Source organism: Orussus abietinus, unplaced genomic scaffold (genome assembly GCF_000612105.2).
Source record: "Orussus abietinus isolate OABI.00-Male unplaced genomic scaffold, Oabi_2.0 scaffold298, whole genome shotgun sequence".
Lineage (NCBI taxonomy): Eukaryota > Metazoa > Arthropoda > Insecta > Hymenoptera > Orussidae > Orussus > Orussus abietinus.
This window is the reverse complement of record NW_019394442.1, coordinates 14,496-35,916: the sequence shown is the minus strand read 5'-3', so window position 1 is coordinate 35,916 and position 21,421 is coordinate 14,496. Positions and strand designations below refer to the sequence as shown.

At 45.0% G+C, this 21,421-nt stretch overlaps 1 protein-coding gene across 2 annotated transcripts; it reads right to left on the bottom strand.

Annotated features, from left to right (window-relative positions):
* Nucleotides 1-2,793: 2,793 nt before the first annotated feature.
* On the bottom strand, nucleotides 2,794-21,015 carry LOC105702622 (beta-1,4-glucuronyltransferase 1). Of its 2 annotated transcripts, none has more exons than XM_012430321.1 (4): nucleotides 20,867-21,015; nucleotides 9,844-10,832; nucleotides 9,454-9,637; nucleotides 2,794-3,110 (listed from the first exon to the last, which is right to left on the bottom strand). In XM_012430321.1, the coding sequence occupies exons 1-4, from the start codon at nucleotides 20,966-20,968 to the stop codon at nucleotides 2,877-2,879; spliced, it is 1,509 nt and encodes a 502-aa protein (XP_012285744.1). In that variant the 5' UTR covers nucleotides 20,969-21,015; the 3' UTR covers nucleotides 2,794-2,876. The 2 variants fall into 2 exon arrangements, with proteins under 2 accessions (XP_012285744.1, XP_012285752.1); XM_012430329.1 differs by lacking the exon at nucleotides 20,867-21,015 and adding an exon at nucleotides 17,412-17,445.
* Nucleotides 21,016-21,421: the final 406 nt, after the last annotated feature.

The following is a 21,421-nucleotide window of genomic DNA, read 5'->3' as shown; positions in this document are numbered from 1 at the left end:
GTTCCAAAGACACATCCCTTCGATAGCAACATCTTTAATCGGCCTATTATCATCACTTTGATAAGCCCAAATACAGAGAAACTTCAATTCCAAAGACACATCCCTACGATAGCAACATCTTTAATCGGCCTATTATCATCACTTTGATAAGCCGAAATACAGAGAAATTTCGATCCCAAAGACACATCCCTTCGATAGCAACATTTTTAATCGGCCTATTATCATCACTTTGATAAGCCGAAATACAGAGAAATTTCGATCCCAAAGACACATCCCTACGATAGCGACCTCTTTAATCGGCCTATTATCATCACTTTGATAAGCCCAAATACAGAGAAACTTCAATTCCAAAGACACATCCCTTCGATAGCAACATTTTTAATCGTCCTGACAAACCAAAGTCTGATAAGACAAGTCCAGAACTTGGGGTTCGCAGTTCATGCTCGCACTAATGGAATGCTATTTACAAACGGGAACAAACACTTCTATCAATTACAAAGCGATTCTCCTTACTTCCTCCCGAGGGAGGCTGGGAGCCGGGACCTCCATGATAGCGGCTCCGAACTTTTGATTACCCGCACCCGCCTTCCGCTTCCGGTCCAGCCCGTAAGAGATCGCAAGCTCGGCCGCAAATATTTGACACTCGAAAATCCCTCGAGAGGATTACCGGGAGCCCCGGAAACGCATCGGGAACGGAAACTCGAGGAAATGCCGAAAGAGCGATCGGGATCGTTTGATCCCAGAAGAGGATCCTGGAAGCGCCGATTCGGCATTAAACCAATTGCGAGCTCATCGAGTGCTCCCTTAATGGTGACCGGGATGAGTTTCCGGTTAAATAACCCGAACTTCCGGAGGGATGAGTACTTCCACCCTCTTCGTGTTTTTCTTCGGAATCGCTTGAAATCCCCGACCTTTCCGGGACATCCGAATTCCATGCCGAACTCTTCTTACCTTTCTTCGGCCTGAATGAATTATTTCTCCTAGGTAGTTTCATAATTAATATCGAGGATATTCCCTTGGGAATGAGTGAAATGGATCACCATTGAGAACCGATTGCCTTTCATTTCCTATTATAATCGGCAGGATGATTCAGGAACAAGTGATGGACGGCATCAACCCTTCGGATACTATGAGCCCGACGTTTGGTCCAATTTCGCCTGCACGGTCAGACGAATTTCGACCATATGTCGAAATGGCTCCGTGTTCAAGGGGTCTTCGGAAAAGAACACTTTCATTGTACTTCCGTTCTTCGGCCATTTAAGGCCGACTGGAAGATGCTTTCTAGATAAAAAAGAGCCGACCTTATTTCACTGGCGAATTCGAAGATGCGCTAAGGTGGAGGCCTCATTGAAAGAGGCAACGATGAATGGCCGTCTCGACATCGCCGGAGAGGGACGCCTGTAGCGAAGCCTATTATTATATCGTTCAAAAGAGCACTCCCCAGATTAATATTAAAGGTGTACGATGACTGCAGGGCCACTGGAGTGTCAACCACAGCCTGGAGACAGGCGCCATTTTTTAAATTTCTGTTGAAAAATGAAATTCCATTGGCATGTTGAAGAAGGAAAAACCTGGTTTTTCCTGTTCATATTCTCTAGAAGGAAACAGGATGATTTTCATTCAGCAGAAAAAAATAATAATTAGATAAGATCATGCATGATATGACTCTCATAAAATCGAATGTTAATGGAATTTCATTTTTTATATGACAATTCTTGTATTTGTCCCCGACTAGATCCAAGAATACATATTTCTGATGAAAAATGAAATTCCATTGATATGTTAAAAAAGGAAAAACCCAGTTTTTCCTGTTCATATTCTGTGGAAAGAGGCAAGATGATTTTCTTTCAGCAGAAAAAAATAAAAATTAGATAAGTTCATGCGTGCCATATAATAAGATACATGCAATAAAATATATAGAATAAAAAAATACATATATAGAAAATATAGAATATCACCTTAATTCGAGGGAATATTTTTCCGCGGATAGAAGCCAACCGGATATTCGGCGGAGACGCAGCGGAAGGGCCGGAAGATTCCACGAGATCAGCAAAACGTAGAGCCTAATTGAAAGCGACCCCGACTGGTCCAGGAGGAGAAATCCGCCATTAGATTGCTCCAGATTAGGCCAGATTATGGGAGATCAAAACGAGATTAGTCCGGTCCCCGAATTAGCGAGGAGATTTCTGTTATCCTCGCGGAATATATTCCTCCGGGTCGCGAAAATATCCAATTAAGTCGTCGGCGCCATTTTTAATTCGAGGACCTCCGGGGGGAATTAATGGAACTTCAGAGAAATTAGTGAAATATCTGAGAGGAATTTAAAACCGGGAGGAGTTTTCGCCATTCCAGATCCTGCGAAGGTGGGAGCCGAAAATCCTCGGCTCGAATGTTAAACCTCTAAAAAGGTCCTCAGAGGTCCTCTTAACGCGATCCCTGAAATTCAGAGTGCATTAAGGTGATATATTAAAGTGACATGTACACATGCCACTAGGTGAAAATATTCATATCAACTTTTCTCCATGTCTCCAAGTTTCTTCCTTTTATTTTTCTATGAAATGAATACATGTTTCGTCCTTTTTTCACGAAATGAATACATGTTTCTTCCTTTTCTTTTTTTTATGAAATAAATACATGTTTCTTCCTTTTCTTTTTTTTTTTTTTTTTAAATGTACACATGCCACTAGGTGAAAATATTCATATCAACTTTTCTCCATGTCTCCAAGTTTCTTCCTTTTATTTTTCTATGAAATGAATACATGTTTCGTCCTATTCTTGTTTTTACGCAATAAATACATGTTTCTTCCTTTTCATTTTTTACGAATTGAACATGGACCGGAAGGAACTCATCAGACACCCTAATATTTTGGAGTACCCTAGTGGACCTTCAGCGACTTCCTATCAGACTTTTGGGTCTTTATCAGCTTTAAGGGGTCCCTCATGTACCTCGCGAAGACCTCCTTCTTGAAGGCCTCGAAGAGGTTCCTGTTGAAGTTGTTCTGCCTCTCTCGCCAAGCTGGTCTACCCCTTTTCGATTGGAGGCCCCAGTGTCCCGTGAAAACCGGAGACAAGACTTTGAACTGATACCCCGCGACGAACATCTCGTAGACCTACGCAAATCAAGAAGAAGAGATAGGAGGAGACGATTAATCATCGGAGCACAATCCGCGATAACGAAACTCCCAGGACATTTCTACCGATGGAACTCATTTTTCAGAATATCAATCCAATCTAAATAACGTCTCGTAGATCCATGCAAATCAAGAAGAAGAGATAGGAGACGATTAATCACCGAAGCACAATCCGCGATAACGAAATTCGCCCAATTTCATGATTTCCGGTACCTTGGGACATTTCTACCGATGGAATTCATTTTTTAGAATATTAATCCAATCTAAATAACGTCTCGTAGATCCATGAAAATCAAGAAGAAGAGATAGGAGACGATTAATCATCGAAGCACAATCCGCGACAACGAAATTCCCAGGACATTTCTACCGATGGAATTCATTTTTCAGAATAGGAAATACGAGACTGACATAAGAGAGCCATCGTCACCCAATGAGCGTGGAATTAAAATTCAAACTATGAAACCTCTCTGTAGAGTCTCGCGCCAAATGCACATATGCACCCCATCGGCAAGGAGGCACTCTGGGTTCATTTCTTCGTTTCGTCTTCCTTGGGTGATGGTTCCTCGTTCGACGACTTTTAAGGGAATTATCATCGCCCAATAAGCGCTGATTTAAAATTCATCCGCATGAAAAATCTCGACAGAGTCTCGCGCCAAATGCACATATACAGCAGAAAGACACTCTGGATTCATTTCTTCGTTTCGTCTTCCTTGAGTAGCAACCCCTCGTCGAGTACTCTGGCATAACGCTATCCGCCATATCGCGGGCCATCAAAAATAAATCTATGTAGAGGGAATCGAGGAAAATGGCGGCCATTCCCGAGTTTTACGAGGCGATCCCCTCCTTTCCGCTGATCGAGATCTCGGGACAGTTCTCGCCCTGTCGAGTGCGTAATAAACGCGAGGCGTGTCACCCTCCCACTTCGGGGGCCACCCACCCACCCACCCACCACCCACTTCGGGGGCCACCCAGCCACCCACGAAGACGCGGCGACACCCACGACCTGGAGGTCCCGTCAGGCGTTGGATTTCTCAGGATTGCGACAGGCCGGTAATGCTCCGGTTTCCGGTTTCCTGGGAGAGGTCTACGGACAGACAGTCGACCCGTCAGACAGACAGACAGACAGTCTGGGTCTTATTGTTCACGCGCCGTGCGTCTTCGAGAATAATCCCACGTAACAACGGCGCGCCACGTGGGTGATGTTCGTAATGTCTCTTTGTCGTCGATGGAGTGGGTTTGCGATTTCGAGGAGCTGATGCCCAACAATATTCTTGGTTTGGTGCAATGATGGGTGGCCTGTGCATCTTTAAAAATGATCATACACAACAAAGATGGATCATGTAATGTCTCTTTGTCGTCGATGGAGTGGGTTTGCGATTTCGAGGAGCTGATGCCCAACAATATTCTTGGTTTGATGCAATAATGGTTCTCCTAAGAAATTGGAGCTGGTCGTTTTCTTAATTGTGATGCTCAGTCTTATTGTTCATCGTGCATCTTTAAAAATGATCATACACAACAAAGATGGGCCATGTAATGTCTCTTTAACGTCGATGGAGTGGGTTTGCGATTTCAAGGAGCTGATGCCCAACAATGTTCTTGGTTTGATGCAATAATGGGTATTCTAATAAGTTGAGGCATGTCGTTTTCTTCATTGCGATCCTCGACGCTGCAAGATATGTCAATAGGAAAAAGAAATTTCAAGGGAATAGTTGAAAAGCAAACCTTGGAGGCGATCACCTCCAAACATTTCTAGGTAGGAAATAATTGCAAAGTAATTCTAAGTAGGAAACCAAAGACGGCAGAGCAATCGATCGTAAAACGGAATGCCCGTTTCCAGAGGACGACAACTCACCGCACCAGGTAATCATGGAGCAAGGGTGGCCGACATCATTTACCCGTTCCATACATCAGAAGGGCGGCGAAGAAATATGGCGGAAGGAGGGGCTGGCATAATTTTTGTCGCCGTTACTCGGAAAAGGGGTGGAACCGACAGGAATGCGAGGCGGGCCGAAGGAACGGCGGGTAAATCTGATAATTGAGTTTTATGCGATCGCACGTCGGTGTAAATCCCCGAGAATAAGGTGTCTTCCCCTAGCGGGTGTGCGGCCACTTATCTCACCCTCTGGAGCTCGAAGGGGCGCGAAAGAGGTGCAGCGGAAAGGGACGCAGGGACGTGCAGATCCCACCAACGGGACCAACACCAGGACCAGGAAGGCCAACACCAGGACCAGCATCAACACCAGCACCAACACCTTAAGCCGCAATCGCACGTACGACCACTTAGCTCGAAGCTGGTGTTGGACCCTCGACCACGTGGGGCTCAGGCTACGTGCACCTGTAGCTGCAGGTGCACACAAGTGATCAGGAGCGGGATGGTTAACCCGGTCGACCCTTTTACGAGGGGCACGCGAAAGCCCTCCATTATCGCGGAGATAATTTAAATTGTTGCCCGTTATCCGGCCTTCAAGGCGCCGTTGATCCGATCAACGAATCCAAGGTGCAGCTGCGCTGAATTAACGCCGGATTAAAGCCGTCCCTACCGTTGCAGTTGCAGGGTCCCTATACATACCGCGGTTGCGAAAATAGAGGACTAATGTGCTGGGGAAATGTTTCCGGGTGGAGGTGAACTCTGGAGATTGAACTATTGATTCTCACGTGGAGGGAGAAACTGTGTGCTTCATGATAAATTTCCATTAGCATATTGATAATTGCATAGCGAAGGTGAACCCTGTCGATTGAATTACCGGTCTTAAGGTGGAGGTAGGACTTGTGGGCTTGATGGCGATCACGCGTTGATAATTGGATGGAGCTTGTAAAAATGGAAGACACCAGCCACCAACTTCATCTTTAGGAACTTTCTTCTCAATCTGATACTTCGATGGGGTCCAGCCACCCACTTCATCTTTAGGAACTTCCTCCTCAACCTAATACTTCAATGGGTCCCAGCCACCACTTCGAAGATGAAGTGGTGGTGCTGAAGACAGCATGCCCATCGGTCCCGTCATCAGCATCAGTCATTCTGGTGGACATCGCTGGGAGAGACCCAGGAATTTATAAACATCGCGCGTAAAGGAGATATCCACCCAACTGGGGACTTCTAAAATAAAGTGCCATCTGGTTATTCGGGAGAGAAACGTTGAGTAATAAAATCGGGGGAAATTCGGGAAGTTCCGTGGACCCTCGGGGATGCAACGTGAGGTAGGTCGCACGTCTGCCGGTCGTCTTCGAGTCGTAAAAAAGCGCAAGGTACGAGACGTACGGAGAGCCCCAGGGTCGAGTTGTGGGTATGCAAAGGGAAGAAAGTCCCGCCCGTAAAGGGAAACGACGGAGAGAAAGGGGCGATATATTCGTTCTCGCTCCTCCGCGGGGAGTGAATGTTGTGCGAACGAACCGCAGAGGGCCGGTGTGAACACCGATGTAACTTTGGCACCTCCACCGTGTGTGGTAAAGGATCTACGAGCAGTTCGTGTGGTGGTGCCACCCTGGTAGGTGTATGGTCGGGCCCGGATGTGTGTGGTAGCCCCAGGATATGTGTGCTAACACCAGGACGCACCAGGATGATGCATGTGGACACACCACGAGAATCCGTAAACGTGGTTGTACCCAGACGGTGCACACACACACATGAATGTATCAGAGGGGCACATAAGTGCATGTAGATGTACAACAGCGGACGTGGACGCCTTCTCCACACACACGGAGCCTCTGGTGTACAATCTTCAGGCAGTTCCTCCTTTAGGAACCCTTGCGCATTCGGAAAAACCACTTTTTAACCGGACAAAAATCCATCAAACACAACGGAAACATCGGAACTCTTGTGTTAAGGCGGGCAGGGGGAACTTTATGTACGTGTGGAACTTTATGTGGACTTGGGGGTATCCGGAGGATACGTACATGTGGGTGTGGCAGAGCGATACACACACGTGGGCGTACCGAGTCGATACATTTCACACACGTGGGTGTATCGCAGTCTCCCTTGTGTGTGCCTCCACGTACTCGTGTGGCACCGCGAGTACGTTCCACATAGATTTACACCCGTTTTATTGCTGACGGCAGGGCATAGCTCGTTTCGCGAATACACGATGGGAGGTAGACGTCGCCTGCGCGGATTTCCACCGCGATGGAATTTCGTTATTTCCACCGAACCTCGAAAGCACTGCCGGGTTTTCCTGCCCTCGCCCCAACGACTGCGAAATTCCGGATGGAAACTTACTCCTTTGCGCGATTTTAAGAAACGACACGTCAGGAATAGCGATCTTTAATCCGTCTCTTTCGATCAATTCGCTCTAATTGAAAACCACCCATGTGTGTTTCTACAACGCGTCTATGTGAATTTATCCTTAATTTTGTGGATTTTTCAATTGCAAATCCGGAATATAGATGCCACTTTCATATCGCGTTAACACCCAAATCGATCATCTATAAACGGAATAGTAAAGTTTCGGACAGTTTGGTCTGATACTCTTAAAAAAAAGTGTTGCATTCGAATCGACTGGGTTTGAAGGGAGTTTCACTTCGCCTTAATTTCGGAAACTTTACCGTCTTTAGAGAGGAACAACTAATTCCAATTAACGCGCCGAATCGAATGGGAGCATTGTGACATTTCGGTGCTCAAATCTCTCCTTGCGCAGCTGCGAAATTCTGCATAATTGATAACGCGGTTCGATATAGAGGTATCGTCTCTATCGTCTAATACATCCCCTTGTCTCTCCTCCCCATTAATTCCCAACCCCTTTCTTTCCCTCCCGCCTTCAACATCCGAGCCCGCCGAGTGCTGACACGTGAGAATGCAATCGCCAGCTCGAAACTACCGGGCGATGTATCGAGTTAAAATCGCATAATGCTTGTTTTGCGGAATGAGCTTGCGTAGTTCCATAACGCGAAGTGGAAACGATAATATGAAATTGAATTAATGTCGCCTCGCATGCAAAACCGGCCGACGGTTTATCGAACCTGGCGTTCAACTCTGCATCTCTCGGCCGTTTAACGCTTTTCCGAACTGTTCCCTACTTTAACCGAACTATTTAGAGTTAATTTATGTCCGAAAAATTGCCCTACAGGCTGCTTGGAAGAGAAACATTTAATATCTGCAGGAAATTATACGCCAGATTTGGAGAAATATATCCTAAATAGGTGTTCGGAGGCATTCTCTTCGAAGCGACATAAGTGTTCGATGTCATTCTCTTCGAAGCACCATAAATGTTTCATGTTACTCGATTTCAAGCTATTCAGGTCTTCTGTACAATATTTTTTGTAACATTATATGTGTTCGCTGTTCTTCAGAGCAACATATGTGTTCGCTGTTCTTCGGAGCAACATATGTGTTCGATACAATCCTCTTCGAAGCAATATAAGTGTTTCATGTAACTCTCTTCCAAGCAATTCAGGTCTTCTGCGCAATCTTTTTTTATAACATTATAAGTGTTCGCTGCTCTTCGGAGCAACATAAGTCTTCGATACAATCCTCATCGAAGCAACATAAGTGCTCGATGCAGCCCTCTTCGAAACAACCAAGTCCACTTATTCAAGTGATCATTCTAATTGCTTCGAAGTTCCCTGGGAGATATCTACAATACAGATATGTGGTAATTGATCAAAGAGGTCTGGTTATTACCCCAGCATCCCATCTCCATCTTTCTGCTTCGATCCAAAATAATTCAACCGATGGAACGCAAACTTTGATTACCAACTTCCATCCTGCCTCGTGGTCCTTTTTCATATCTTTCTCTTCGCTGTACATTCTTTATGCTCATTCCACTCTTCGTTAATTTGCATGCCCCCCCCGTATGCCCCTCTTTCCTTTTTGAATTCCCGCCACATATTGCATCTGCTCTGATATCCTCTGATAGGAATTGCTTATGGGAAAACGCACAACACGATGGAGCGCGCTCATCATGCCTGCCAACATTCGCGAAATTGACGGGCATTCGGTACCAAGGCTGGTAGACATGTACATAGAGAATATCACGACTACTCTGAAACAAGCTTCGAGCTCTCGACATTCGCGAATTTCAATATTTTCCCGGATTTTCGCGCGCAAAGCACCGTCGTTGAATGACCAGCTGACTGTTCTCTTTTGCGAGATTTCCTGAGCGGATGAAAGTAAAGAAATTTTTCATGAAGAAAATGAAATTCCATGAGTTTCGGGACCTACTTTCACGTGGTGAAGCTTCAAACGAATCGGTACCCCAATATGGGGAATACTTTACCAAGGATTTGATATCTCAGATATGTATGGGCTGACTCCTTTCGTACCACCTTAAGACCCGAAAGCTCGCTTTTCTTTTCCTTGCGCGTAATCAGGAAACATGTTGCGACTCACCTGGGTGTTCCTGGTGTAGCCGTACCCCATGAACCTTTCGTCGTGGGAAGGGACGGTGTCCTTAGCGACGTAAAAGGGCTCGTAGAATAGCTCAAAGTTGGTCACGTCGTGACTCACGTAGACCTTCCCGGTTTTCAGGTGATCCTTGTTGCCGAAGAAACCCGGAGAGACGTCGAGGATCCACCTAGAAGAGGTCCAAAGCAGCCGATAAAACGCGGGCCATTGATGATAGCGTGCAAGTGACCATTGAAATTCCCTTTTTACTCGACACAAATAGGAACCCATCCAGCATCTCCGATTTTGTAATCGAGAAAAGCAGAATCACTGCGATGAGTCAGATGGGTCATCAGGAAAGACCCAACGCATCATTCTTCAAGTTTAGGCCCTTACTTGGAAAAGTTGGTGGCGAACTGATTATGGATGAAGACCTTCTCGTGGAAAGGTCTAGCCAGTCCCTTCTTGGCCAGCCTGACCAACTCCGACTTGTTCTGGGGGAACCTGATCCTGGTGTCGAGCTCGTAGGTCGGGATGACATAGGCACACTTATCGCAGGTGTCCGAGGACCTCAGGAAGCTGTCCAGGGTCCTGGTCAAGTTATAGCTAGGGATGACGTCGACATCCGTGAGGAATACATAATCAGTCTGGCAGTTCTTCCTGGCTAGGTTCCGGAGATGATTCTGAGGATACACGTTCTGCGCCCTCCAAACGTTGTGCTGACTGGGTATCCTCTTCAGCAGACCCTTCAGGATGTACTCCGGACTGGCGCAGTCCAATTCGGAGTCGGGGATGTCGAAGCTCCTGGGCTGCCTCCTGGGGAGCCGAGCTTTGGGAAGCACCAACGAGACGAAGATCCTCTCCCTGATAGGAGCGTAGCATTTCCTGAGGTAGGCCAGGTACCTCTGTAGCACCTCGAATTCGTCGTCACCAGCTGCATATAGGGCCAGAGATATGGGACCTGTCCAGTGATGAGCGACCTGGACTATGGAGTGCAGCCTCTCCACGGAGCTCTGGGTCGCCAAGCAGACCTTGTGGGTCTCGGACAGTCTGGGGAATAGGGACCCTGTCAGGACCCCGTCGAAGGTCTTGTAGATCCGGCGAGCATCCCATCTCCCCAGCTTCGGGTCCATCCTGAGGATGTCCCCGTCTTCTACGAACTCGTGGGTGGAACACTGCTGGGAGACCTGGACCTCCTCGTCCTGGCGGGTCTCACTTTTCGAGCCCAGGTCCCACTCCGTCACGCCGTTAGTTTCCTGGACGTAGTCTCCGGAACTTGATGACCGACAGTTCTCGGACTGCAGCAAGAGGAAGGTCAGCAACATGTTGGAGAAGGCCAGGACGATCATGCTGATCAGGCTCAGGTTCCATGGACGGCATCCCAACTGGAACAGGGAATGATGAGCTATCAAGATACATCGTACATCATCCGCTAAGCAACATTACATGAACATTTGGTCAACCTAACAGCTCGAATCGACAAAGAAGCGCCGCTCGGAAGAGCAAGATTGGCCTGTAACCGACGTGGAAATCTGTTTGCGGAAAAAGTGCCACCGCCCTGGAGAGTTACAACTCCGGCAGCCGTTTTGCAGGTCTAATTACCCGACGAAGGTGGGCTTCTTGCGTCTGTCGCGAGAGCAAAAGTCTGGGGCCCGAAACTTGGGCGAAGTACGTGGCACGAAGGTTCCTCCTCCTGGTGCACATCGGGGCCACTAATGCGCCTGTAGAACAATGTTACCGTCCTGGAGAAGGCGGCCGAAGTATAAGCGACTGCCAAGTTACCGTGGATGTACTCCCGGAATACACCGATAAGAAGTTTGCCATTCAACTTCCATCTCTTGGCACACGGTCTCCTCCGGACCCTTCTAGGCTCGTCTAGATACCCGGCGAACTTCCGAGGAAGCTTTTAACTCGGATCTGAATAGCGGATGCGAGCTTGTACGGAGCCTTGACCGACTTCCGGGGAAAACAACCCCTGAACGTCCTGGTCGACTCCTTTCCAACTTTCTTCCCAGTTTTCCGTGGGAATGGACACCACCCTCTGCTTTCGCGTCCTCGCGCGATATCCTAACCTCAAGATGGGAAGTACTGTTCATATAGGAATTCATTTTTAATCCTTCGCGGATGAATGTCGCCAAATAGCCGCCCAAAGGCCCTTATAATGGAAAAGTCCCGTCTGCAAAGGGTTAAACCTCCAAAGCAACGCCACCCTCTGCTTCCTGGTCCTAGCACGATATCCTAACCTCAAAATGGGAAATACTGTTCATATAGGAATTCATTTTTAAGCCTGAAAAACAACGCCACACTCTGTAACCTCAAAAAAACAAAGATCAAATTTCACTGCGGTTCTTCAGACTCCTGCACACCCAAAAAAAAAATCAGGGCAGCCGATGTGAATACGGAAACACACTTATGCAGAAACACTAACGAGTATGCAAATGATGCGTCCGTCATTAAGCCGAGACAACAAAGATTCTCGATGAAGTTCTGTATACTTCACGTCATACGTTGGGAATGCATTAAGGCTGTTGCATGACGAATCACGTGTCATTACGATTAATTGAATGGCAAAGACATCCGCAAACTGGGAGGAATAACAATACCCCATCTCGGACGCACAAAGAATAAGAAACAGCGCATTGCTCTCCATTTTTTAAATCGAATGTCAGTACACATCGGAAAAAAATTAAACGAGCTCTCGGTACTCTTCGCTAGCTCGGCGCGCCATCTCTTGCATTTACGAAATACTAAACAAACGCATTTATAACCAAACTTGCCTTCCGCGCTTCAGGCTTCTGACAGTTCTTTTCTTCGCTCACGTCCTATTTACATATTAAAACGTTTCCCCCTCTCGGGAAACATGGAAACGAGGAACGGAATTGGATAGAAGACACGGCCCGGAATTCTAGACGGCATCAAACGAGATTTTTTGTTTTTTATCAAAATTCTATACGTACGTTAAGGCGACATGAAAGTGGCGTGGGACGAATTTATGAATCTTTCCTACGAAACTGGGTGTACCGTTTCAAATATCATACAATGTGAATACAGGAGCTATAAGGAAGGTCCTGTCGCCTACGAAATTTCAATTTTTAAATAATTTGTTTATAAGTACTTTGAAAATTTTTCATTAAAAATAAAATCTCGCGAGTTTCAGGACCTACCTTAGGGTCTCCTTAACCATGTGGCAAAGTTACAAACAATTTGGTACATTTAATTACAATGTGAAAAATGAGACTATAAGGAAGGTCCTGTCGTCCACGAAATTTCAATTTTAAGATAATTTGTTTATAGCTATTTTCAAAATTTTTTATTACAAATGGAATCTCGCGAGTTTCAGGACCTGCCTTAGGGTCTCCTTAACCATGTGGCAAAGTTACAAACAATTTGGTACATTTAATTACAATGTAAAAACAGAGACTATAAGGAAGGTCTTGTCGCCCACGAAATTTCAATTTTAAGATAATTTGTTTATAGCTATTTTGTTCATTTTTCAATAAAAATGAAATCCTGCGGGTTTCAGGACCTGCCTTAGGGTCTCCTAAACCATGTGGCAAAGTTACAAACAATTCGACTTCGATTGAAGATGAGGGAGAAAATGGCTGCAGAGTTCCGCCAGCTTCGTCAGTTTCGGGTAAAAAGAGGGATTGGTACCATTTACAGATCTTGCGATTCTAGAGCGAGGCTGGCTCGGGATCTCGCTTTTGGATTGGCGAGTGCAGCTGATGCAGCAGATGCAGCAGACGCAAAAGCGGGGAAGAAAGCGAAGCAGGAGTGCGAAAGAAAAAGGGCAAAAGTCGGGCATTGAATGTTGCCCATTTTATCCAGGTAGATCGCTCGCGTCTCGTCTCGTTGAAGGCATACTCGCTAGGGCCGCAACTTACCTCCGAATAAACTGAATAGTACTCATTACCGTCGGGCATACAGAGCGGGCATACAGCCCGGCCCTTAACCTACCTTCCTACTCGTGAAAAGCCCAGAATTCGAGATTCTTTGAAACTCAAACGAGGCCCTCCCCGGCTGCCCTGAAAGCCGGGAAAACGCCCCGCGTGATAAGTGAATCCCACTGTAGATTAGCTAACGACCGGCTGGCGAGGAAGGGAATTTTTCGGGAGGTGGTGCAAAAGTAGATCCCCACTGGCTAAAAGGAACTAGGAGGTTCTGGAGGAACTGGAGGAACGCTATATTTTTGGGGGAAAATTAAACTGACGGTAAAGTTAATATGGTGTATCTATTTTGTGGAGATATTAGGGCACCACAACAAAAAGGAACCGTGTGTGTTCATGATAGTGGTGTGTTCATGACATCTTCATGATAGAGAGATGGATCTTTTGATTGGGAAAAACGTAGGATTGGAGAATTCTCTTAAATTCAATGGAGGATTTCACTGGACCCCATGAAAGACAGAAAATCCATGCGTGATGATGATGGGAAATCCTATTGTAGATTAGCTAACGCCCGGCTGGTGAGGAAGGGAATTTTTCGGGAGGTGGTGCAAAAGTAGATCCCCACTGGCTAAAAGGAACTAGGAGGATCTGGAGGAACGCTATATTTTTTGGGGGAAATTAAACTGACGGTAAAGTTAATATGGTACATTTATTTTGTGGAGATATGTGGGCACCACAACAAAAAGGAACCGTGTGTGTTCATGACATCTTCATGATAGAGAGATGGATCTTTTGATTGGGAAAAATGTAGAATTGCAGAATTCTCTTAAATTCAATGGAGGATTTCACTGGACCCCGTAAAGTCCAGAAAATCCCCACGTGATGATGATAAGCGAATCCCACTGTAGATCAGCAAACGACCCGCTGGACAGAGAGCGAAATTTTTGGGAGGTGCCACAGTCCTTCTACCTCCATCCAAAGTTGGAAGACATCCCAAATGAAAAAGAGGCGAAGCGTAGCTTTCTCAAATTTAAAATTAACCCCATTGCGGTCGCATTTTCCCAAGATCAAGAGATTTTTGGTGGCTGAGAGTAGACATACGACCGCAAAGGGTTAAAGTCCCAGCCAGGAAAAGGGATGCTGCAGAGTGATGCCACCCACCCAACATTTCTACCTAAAACTGAAGAACCTTCCAAGAGGATGAAGATCCAGAAATCCCTGCAATGTCGCGATGACGGTACTCAAGGAAGTGAATCCAGCCGGATGACTCCAGGGAACGAATGACGCCACCCCATTCAGCAACGAAGTCCCAGGACGAACTGTAGGAGGCCGGAAGTCAAGAAAAAGGTCCCTCGAGCCGAGTGGCGAATCTCGCGTGGCATTTAAGCTATTTCCTCCTCTCTCTCTCTCACCTGGCCGCCCACCTTAGCGCGATAATTAGCGCTTCTCCAATTCCGCCTTCGCCGCGCGCATTTAGTTAGCAGAACCGGCGCGTTAATTAAATAGCCCCGAGCCTAAGATGGATCCCTCGACTCTTTAGAGGTGCCTTCTTCAATTTCCCTCCCTCGACAGGGAGGCCGAATCGCGAAGAACCTCACGTTTTGTCCCGGTTTTCTCACCTGGAAATAGTGAAGACGTTCCTTCCTCCAGGTGAAGCACCACCCCAATACACCCAGAATTGTGGAATGCACGTTTCGTGCACGTAACCATGGTGGAGGTGCAAGAAGTATACACGGTTCCTTCAGATGAAACTTCTTGAGACGATGCGAAGGGTGTTGAGAAATTGAAGAGTAATAAAAAAGGGGGGGAAGGAAAAAAGATACACCTTATTGAAGAGACTTCTTCCGCAAAGAAATTTCTTTCGAGTCCGACCTAGGAGGTAAGTTGGAGGAAAAGATATAAACGTTATCGTGGGGACCTTTTAAGGGCTAAATTTGTTTTAGGTCCCCTCGAAGTCGGAGAAGCTGGGGAAAAATTTTCCGTCTGGGACGTGCGTGGCACGAGGGGAAATTCGAGGTTATGGATGCCTCTTGAATGAAGGGTGGAAGAAATGTGGAAAGGCAATGGGGAGGCTGGGGTTCCTGAAGAGGGCTGTAAAATACTTGGCATGCGGCCCTTGTCTGCAACTTTTTCTATCCGAGATGTCGAGATATCGAATGACGTTTCGATCGTTGATACATCTTGACACGGCGCAAAATATGACAAAAAATATTATATATATATATATATAAAAAGCCTCGTATAGGAGGGTGAGAACACACTTAGCATGCACTCCTGGGGTACAACATCCCCCCAATCATGCACAATGATCAGCAACATGTTTATAAATTATAAACTACCCAACCCTGTCTGGAACATTTTATCAGCAGCCATTCCGAGCTTATCAATACATGTTTGGAGTGAACAAAAAAATATAAAAAGCCACGTAGGAGAGGGTGAGAACATACTTTGCATGCACTCCTGGGGTACGACTCCCTCCCAATCCTACACAATGACCAGCAACATGTTTATAAATTTCAAACTACCCAACCCTGTCTGGAACATTTTATCAGCAGCCATTCCGAGCTTATCAATACATGTTTCGAGTGAAAAAAAATATATAAAAAGCCACATACTTAGCATGCACTTCTCGGGTACAACAACCCCCTAATCCTGCACAATGATCAGCAACATGTTTATAAATTTCAAACTACCCACCCCTGTCTGGAACATTTTATCAGCAGCCATTCCGAGCTTATCAATACATGTTTCGAGTGAAAAAAAATATATAAAAAGCCACATACTTAGCATGCACTTCTCGGGTACAACAACCCCCTAATCCTGCACAATGATCAGCAACATGTTTATAAATTACAAACTACCCACCCCTGTCTGGAACATTTTATCAGCAGCCATTCCAAGCTTATCAATACATGTTTCGCGTGAAAAAAAAAAATATAAAAAGCCACGTAGAGGAGGGTGAGAACATACTTAGCATGCACTCCTCGGGTACGACTTCTCGACCCCATCTTGTCGAGCGAGCAGACGTCGTTCCGGATGGCAGATACCGTCATGGCGGATTCTGGGTGGTTCTAGGGGGGTTCGAAGGGGGTTCAGGGGATGAAAGGGGATGAAAGGGGTCGTTTAAACCTATACTCGTATACGGGGTGGCAAATGGGCTGTGGGGCGCGACGTGTAAGCCCGGCTTCTGGGTAATCGTCCGTGTTATTGTCTTCCCGAGGAATAGAAGCGTTAAGAACCCGAAATAGCTCTTCCATTGGCTCCAAAGAGAATTTACTGCAAATTACGGTGCATCCTTTCTCGCGACGAAAAACCGAGCCGCGCGCCAAGACACACCGGAGGCTCCTGGCTTCCGGTTCCGGTTCCGGTCCTCCCGGGAATTTTCATTACGACCGAACTCTCATTACGAAATTCCTCGGCGATGCCGATTTCATCAACGTAAATCGAGCTGCCCCGAGGATTGCGCCCTGGAAAACCTTCGGACTTTTTCCGCCACCCCCAGGATTTCACCTTTCCCTCAAACGACTAAATTCTGAATGAATTTTTATAACAGTAATTAGAATAATAATTACTGACCAAGTGCTAAGTTTATTCATGGAGACTTAACAGCGGATGATATTAAAATATTGAAATTTTCAAACGACTAAATTCTGAATGAATTTTTTGGAACAGTAATTAGAGCAATAATAATTGACTAAGTGCTGAGTTTATTCATGGAAACTTAACAGCAAATAATAGTCAAATCGAGAGCAATGATGGCACAAATACGGCAACATTCTAAAGGAGAACTCTGCTTAAGGGACTTCAGCCTAATTATTAAATTCGTAAGAGTTTCATAAACTTAATGTCTTTTACGTCGCCTTCGCATCGCCTTAATGGTATCTTTTTTTGGTCATAAGAACATTATAATGACTTTTCAACCGTGCGCATGCGCCACTTTCATCGGAACTCTAACCTCAAATTGTGAGTTGCCGATTATTTTCTAGCGATAACCCGTCATACGAGGATAACGCTTTCGCCAGCTGATACGGTGGTTCTAGTAATGCGTATCGGTGTTAATGGATGCTTATCACTCACCGCATTGCACAATCTACCGATCGGATTCATTATCGATAATTCGGTACTCCAATCACGCTAGTAGCACTGCCCGAACTACGACCGAAGCGCTTCCTATCGGGATAATATAGGAGATAATAGGACGATAAGATTAACCACCCCATCTGTATCAGCAAACCGGGAACAAATACCTCCAACAATGAAATAACCAGGACAAAAAACCCCGATTTGTTAATTTTTAACATAATTCGTTCAGTGACTTACGGCTTCGAGAAATAAAATAAACCCTTTCCTTTACTCGAGGAATTGCCAGGAATTAAATCGACGTCGACAAAATAAAATAAACACTTTACTTGAGGAATTGCTAGGAATTAAATCGACGTCGATAAAATAAAATAAGCCCTTTCCTTTACTCGAGGAATTGCCAGGAATTAAATCGACGTCGGCAAAATAAAATAAACACTTTCCTTTACTCGAGGAATTGCCAGGAATTAAATCGACGTCGACAAAATAAAATAAACACTTTCCTTTACTCGAGGAATTGCCAGGAATTAAATTGACGTCGATAAAATAAAATAAACCCTTTCCTTTACTTGAGGAATTGCCAGGAATTAAATCGACGTCGATAAAATAAAATAAACCCTTTCCTTTACTCGAGGAATTGCCAGGAATTAAATCGACGTCGACAAAATAATATAAACCTTATTATCCTAAATTCCATGAAATTATTTCTTGCACGTTTATATTCCAGGAATCGGACGGGCTTTTGAGGTTAACAGATTTTCTTGCACCTTGTGGTTAAACCGGAGACTGTAGAACTCGACAAGGTGCTATTAAACGAGCTGCCATAACCTTAATCTGATGGTGGTCACGCACGTGCTCGCATTTAATCGCCGGTTGTCATTACACAATGGTTCATGGACGTATTAACCCTTTCAAACTTATCCTAATTTCTCTGACGTCACTGATAACATCGATACCTCTTTAACAAATCTATAGAAAATTTACATTCCTTCATAAATCCAGATTTAACTCTCCAAAGTTGATCGCAAGAGTTTAACCATTTATCTATTAATATTTTATATATATATAAATGTTTGTTTTATGAATTTTATAATAACGTAAAATTAACTTTTGTTTAACCGACATTTATATACGGTAAAAAATGGAAATCCATCCCGAATGGTAGGGAGGTATCCTCGAGGAAGATTAATATAAAATTGTTTAGCCTCCGAGATGTTCTTGTTTGTCTTGTTCTCTGCATACTCCTACAAATCAGAATCTCTGAATATGTATTTATGTATATTTTGCAATCGCTTCCGCGTTTGCAGAACATTGGAATCTAGGTTAAGCGTAACATCGCTCGGTCGGATAATATCCGTGATAATTAAAAACAGATGCTTCGGTGTAGATTATCCGTAGATCATTAATAATAGATCAATTACTCTTCAGAAGAACCACCCCCTAGAACGAAAATCCGCAAACGTAAATTCCGCCCGCGTTATTTCTCCGTCATTACAATTAAAATTCAATCTAATCCCATGAAACGTTTTTTCTATTTTTTCATTGCAATTCATTTTTTTTTAGGTAAAACTAAATTACTGTTTCATAACGAAACGGAAACATTTACATTTACACGGGTTTACAATAACATAATAGCTTGAATTAACAATTTCATATAAAGAAATCTTTAATTTTATAGCATAAAAATTGTTAGGATAGGTTAGTGACGATTCACCGAAGGAGCAAATCTAGTCCCACCAATTTTTAGGAACTACGTTTAGTTTCGCCTTAAATCAGAATTTCATTTGGTTAACATTAATATAATAGCGTGAATAAAGAATGCCATATAAACCAATCTGTAATTTTTCAGCATCAAAATTGTTAGGATAGGTTAGTGACGATTCACCGAAGGAGCAAATCTAGTCCCACCAATTTTTGGGAACTACGTTTAGTTTCGCCTTATTTCATGATTTCCATCTGGTTTACATGAACATAATAGCTTGAATAAAAAATTCCATATAAACCAATCTTCAATTTTTTATCATAAAAATTGTTAGATTAAATTAGTGACGATTCACCAAAGAAGAAAATCCATAACCGAAGGAGGAAATCTAGTGACACCAGGATTTCGCGCAACCGCCCTAAGTCAGGATTTCCCCCTAGATTCAGTTTAACAGAGTTCGCCCGTGTTCCTCAGTAAACCCGAGCTTTCCGGAAAATCTATATAGGGGTATTCGCCATCATTTCCGCGCTCACGGAACATCAGAATCTGGACCGAGCATCGACTGGATGAGATAATTCCCACATCGTTCTGTGCCGGACGACCCGGAGGCGTCCGCCACTTCAAAGCAGTTCGGTTTCTCCGCGTTTCTATCGAGCGAAACTCCTCTGGCAGTTTAATGAAGTGCCCTTCGGCGTGTCTGCTCGTTCTCTGAACTCGTCCATCCAGGTTTCTACCCCAAAACGATCCCATAAATCGTCATGGAACTCGCTCGTCCGTTTCATCTTCTACCCCGAGCCGATCAGAAAGGCCATCAAGAAACTCGGTAGAGTCTCTCGACAAATACATTTTTCAGCGAGAAACTCGTAGTTCATCTTAACAAATCTTGCTACACTGAGAAAAAGAAAACTACTTTACTGTAAAAAGTATATATTGCAGCCTGAATTATATATCATCGCAAGAAACAATTGTTTCGTTGAAAAGAAGCCATCAAGAAACTCGGTTGAGTTTCTCGACAAGTACATTTTTGAGCGAGAAACTCGTAGTGAACACTGTTATGTAACTGTTGGGTAAATGTTACGTTTTAAAAGTTTAAAAAACGAATAAAAGTAACATGGGAGTTAGATATTAGTTATTACTTCCCACTCAGTTTCTTTTCCACTCACTTTCATCCCCATTTTTTAATATTCACTTTTTTTAACATTTTCATCCTACAATATGATACCCGAAGAACTTTTACGTAAAAAAGATACTCTTGCTCCATATTGATAGGGTTAATAGTTTTCGCTAAAATTGCAAATTTCTTCGATGCACATTTACCTCCTCGAGCCCAGGATTCCCCATTTGAAGGATCCTCATGAAGCATGTTTCTACAAATGTTTACATGACCTTATCTTCACAAAAATACCTCAGGAATCACCCCTTGACTTTTTGCCGCATCTTATTAAACCCTGTACAATACCTATCCAACCCTGGAACAGTCTCAGTGGAAGAGGTCAAGAGCAGGATCGACCAAGGGGGCCTAAAAGAGACAAGCGCGCCAAATGCTTCCCGCATCAACCGACAGGTGGCGCCACCGAGAACCGCAGTGCCGCCAACGGCACAGCTGATCGGATGGTTCCCCTTTCACGGCCAAGGTTCAGGGATAAATTGAAAGGACATCATCGCCCCACCGACCTAACCTAACGTTCCACGGCATAGAGGAACAATTAGGCTAAGACCCGCAGCCTTTCCCGAGATATTTGCCCCTCACCTGAACCATTGATGTGTGCCGACACGACAGACAGAACTCCCCGGCTCTGGCCCTGGTGAAACTAGAGCCTCCCAACTCCCTCTCGCCGTACTCGCCGTACATTCGCCAGACCGTGAACCCACGCACGATACGCAGAGAGAGTCACGCGAGTAAAGCAGCTTCCCGCTATCCGAAAACTAGGGGGACGCGTGTTTTGTTTACACGCCTGCTGAAAATGCGCAGGGCGCCCGCGCCGATGGCGGCGACGCTGCCGCCATCGCAGGATGCGCGCGCACCCGTAGGATCGATTTTCACCGCATCCCCCGGCGCCCCTGGTGGACGAGGAGGGAACCTCACCCCTCCACGCGGCATTTTTGAATACTTCCAGGCACACTCCACTTTACAGAACTTATATATAATAGAAATTGTTCTAACTGGATTATATCCAATATGGCGACGCTTGGATGTACCGTGATCATGTAAGAATTTTTTTATACACGTTTAAGCCCTTCTTGCGAACTCTCAGATGTAAAGATTGTATAAATCTTGGATGTTGGGTTATGCGCGTCATTTTTG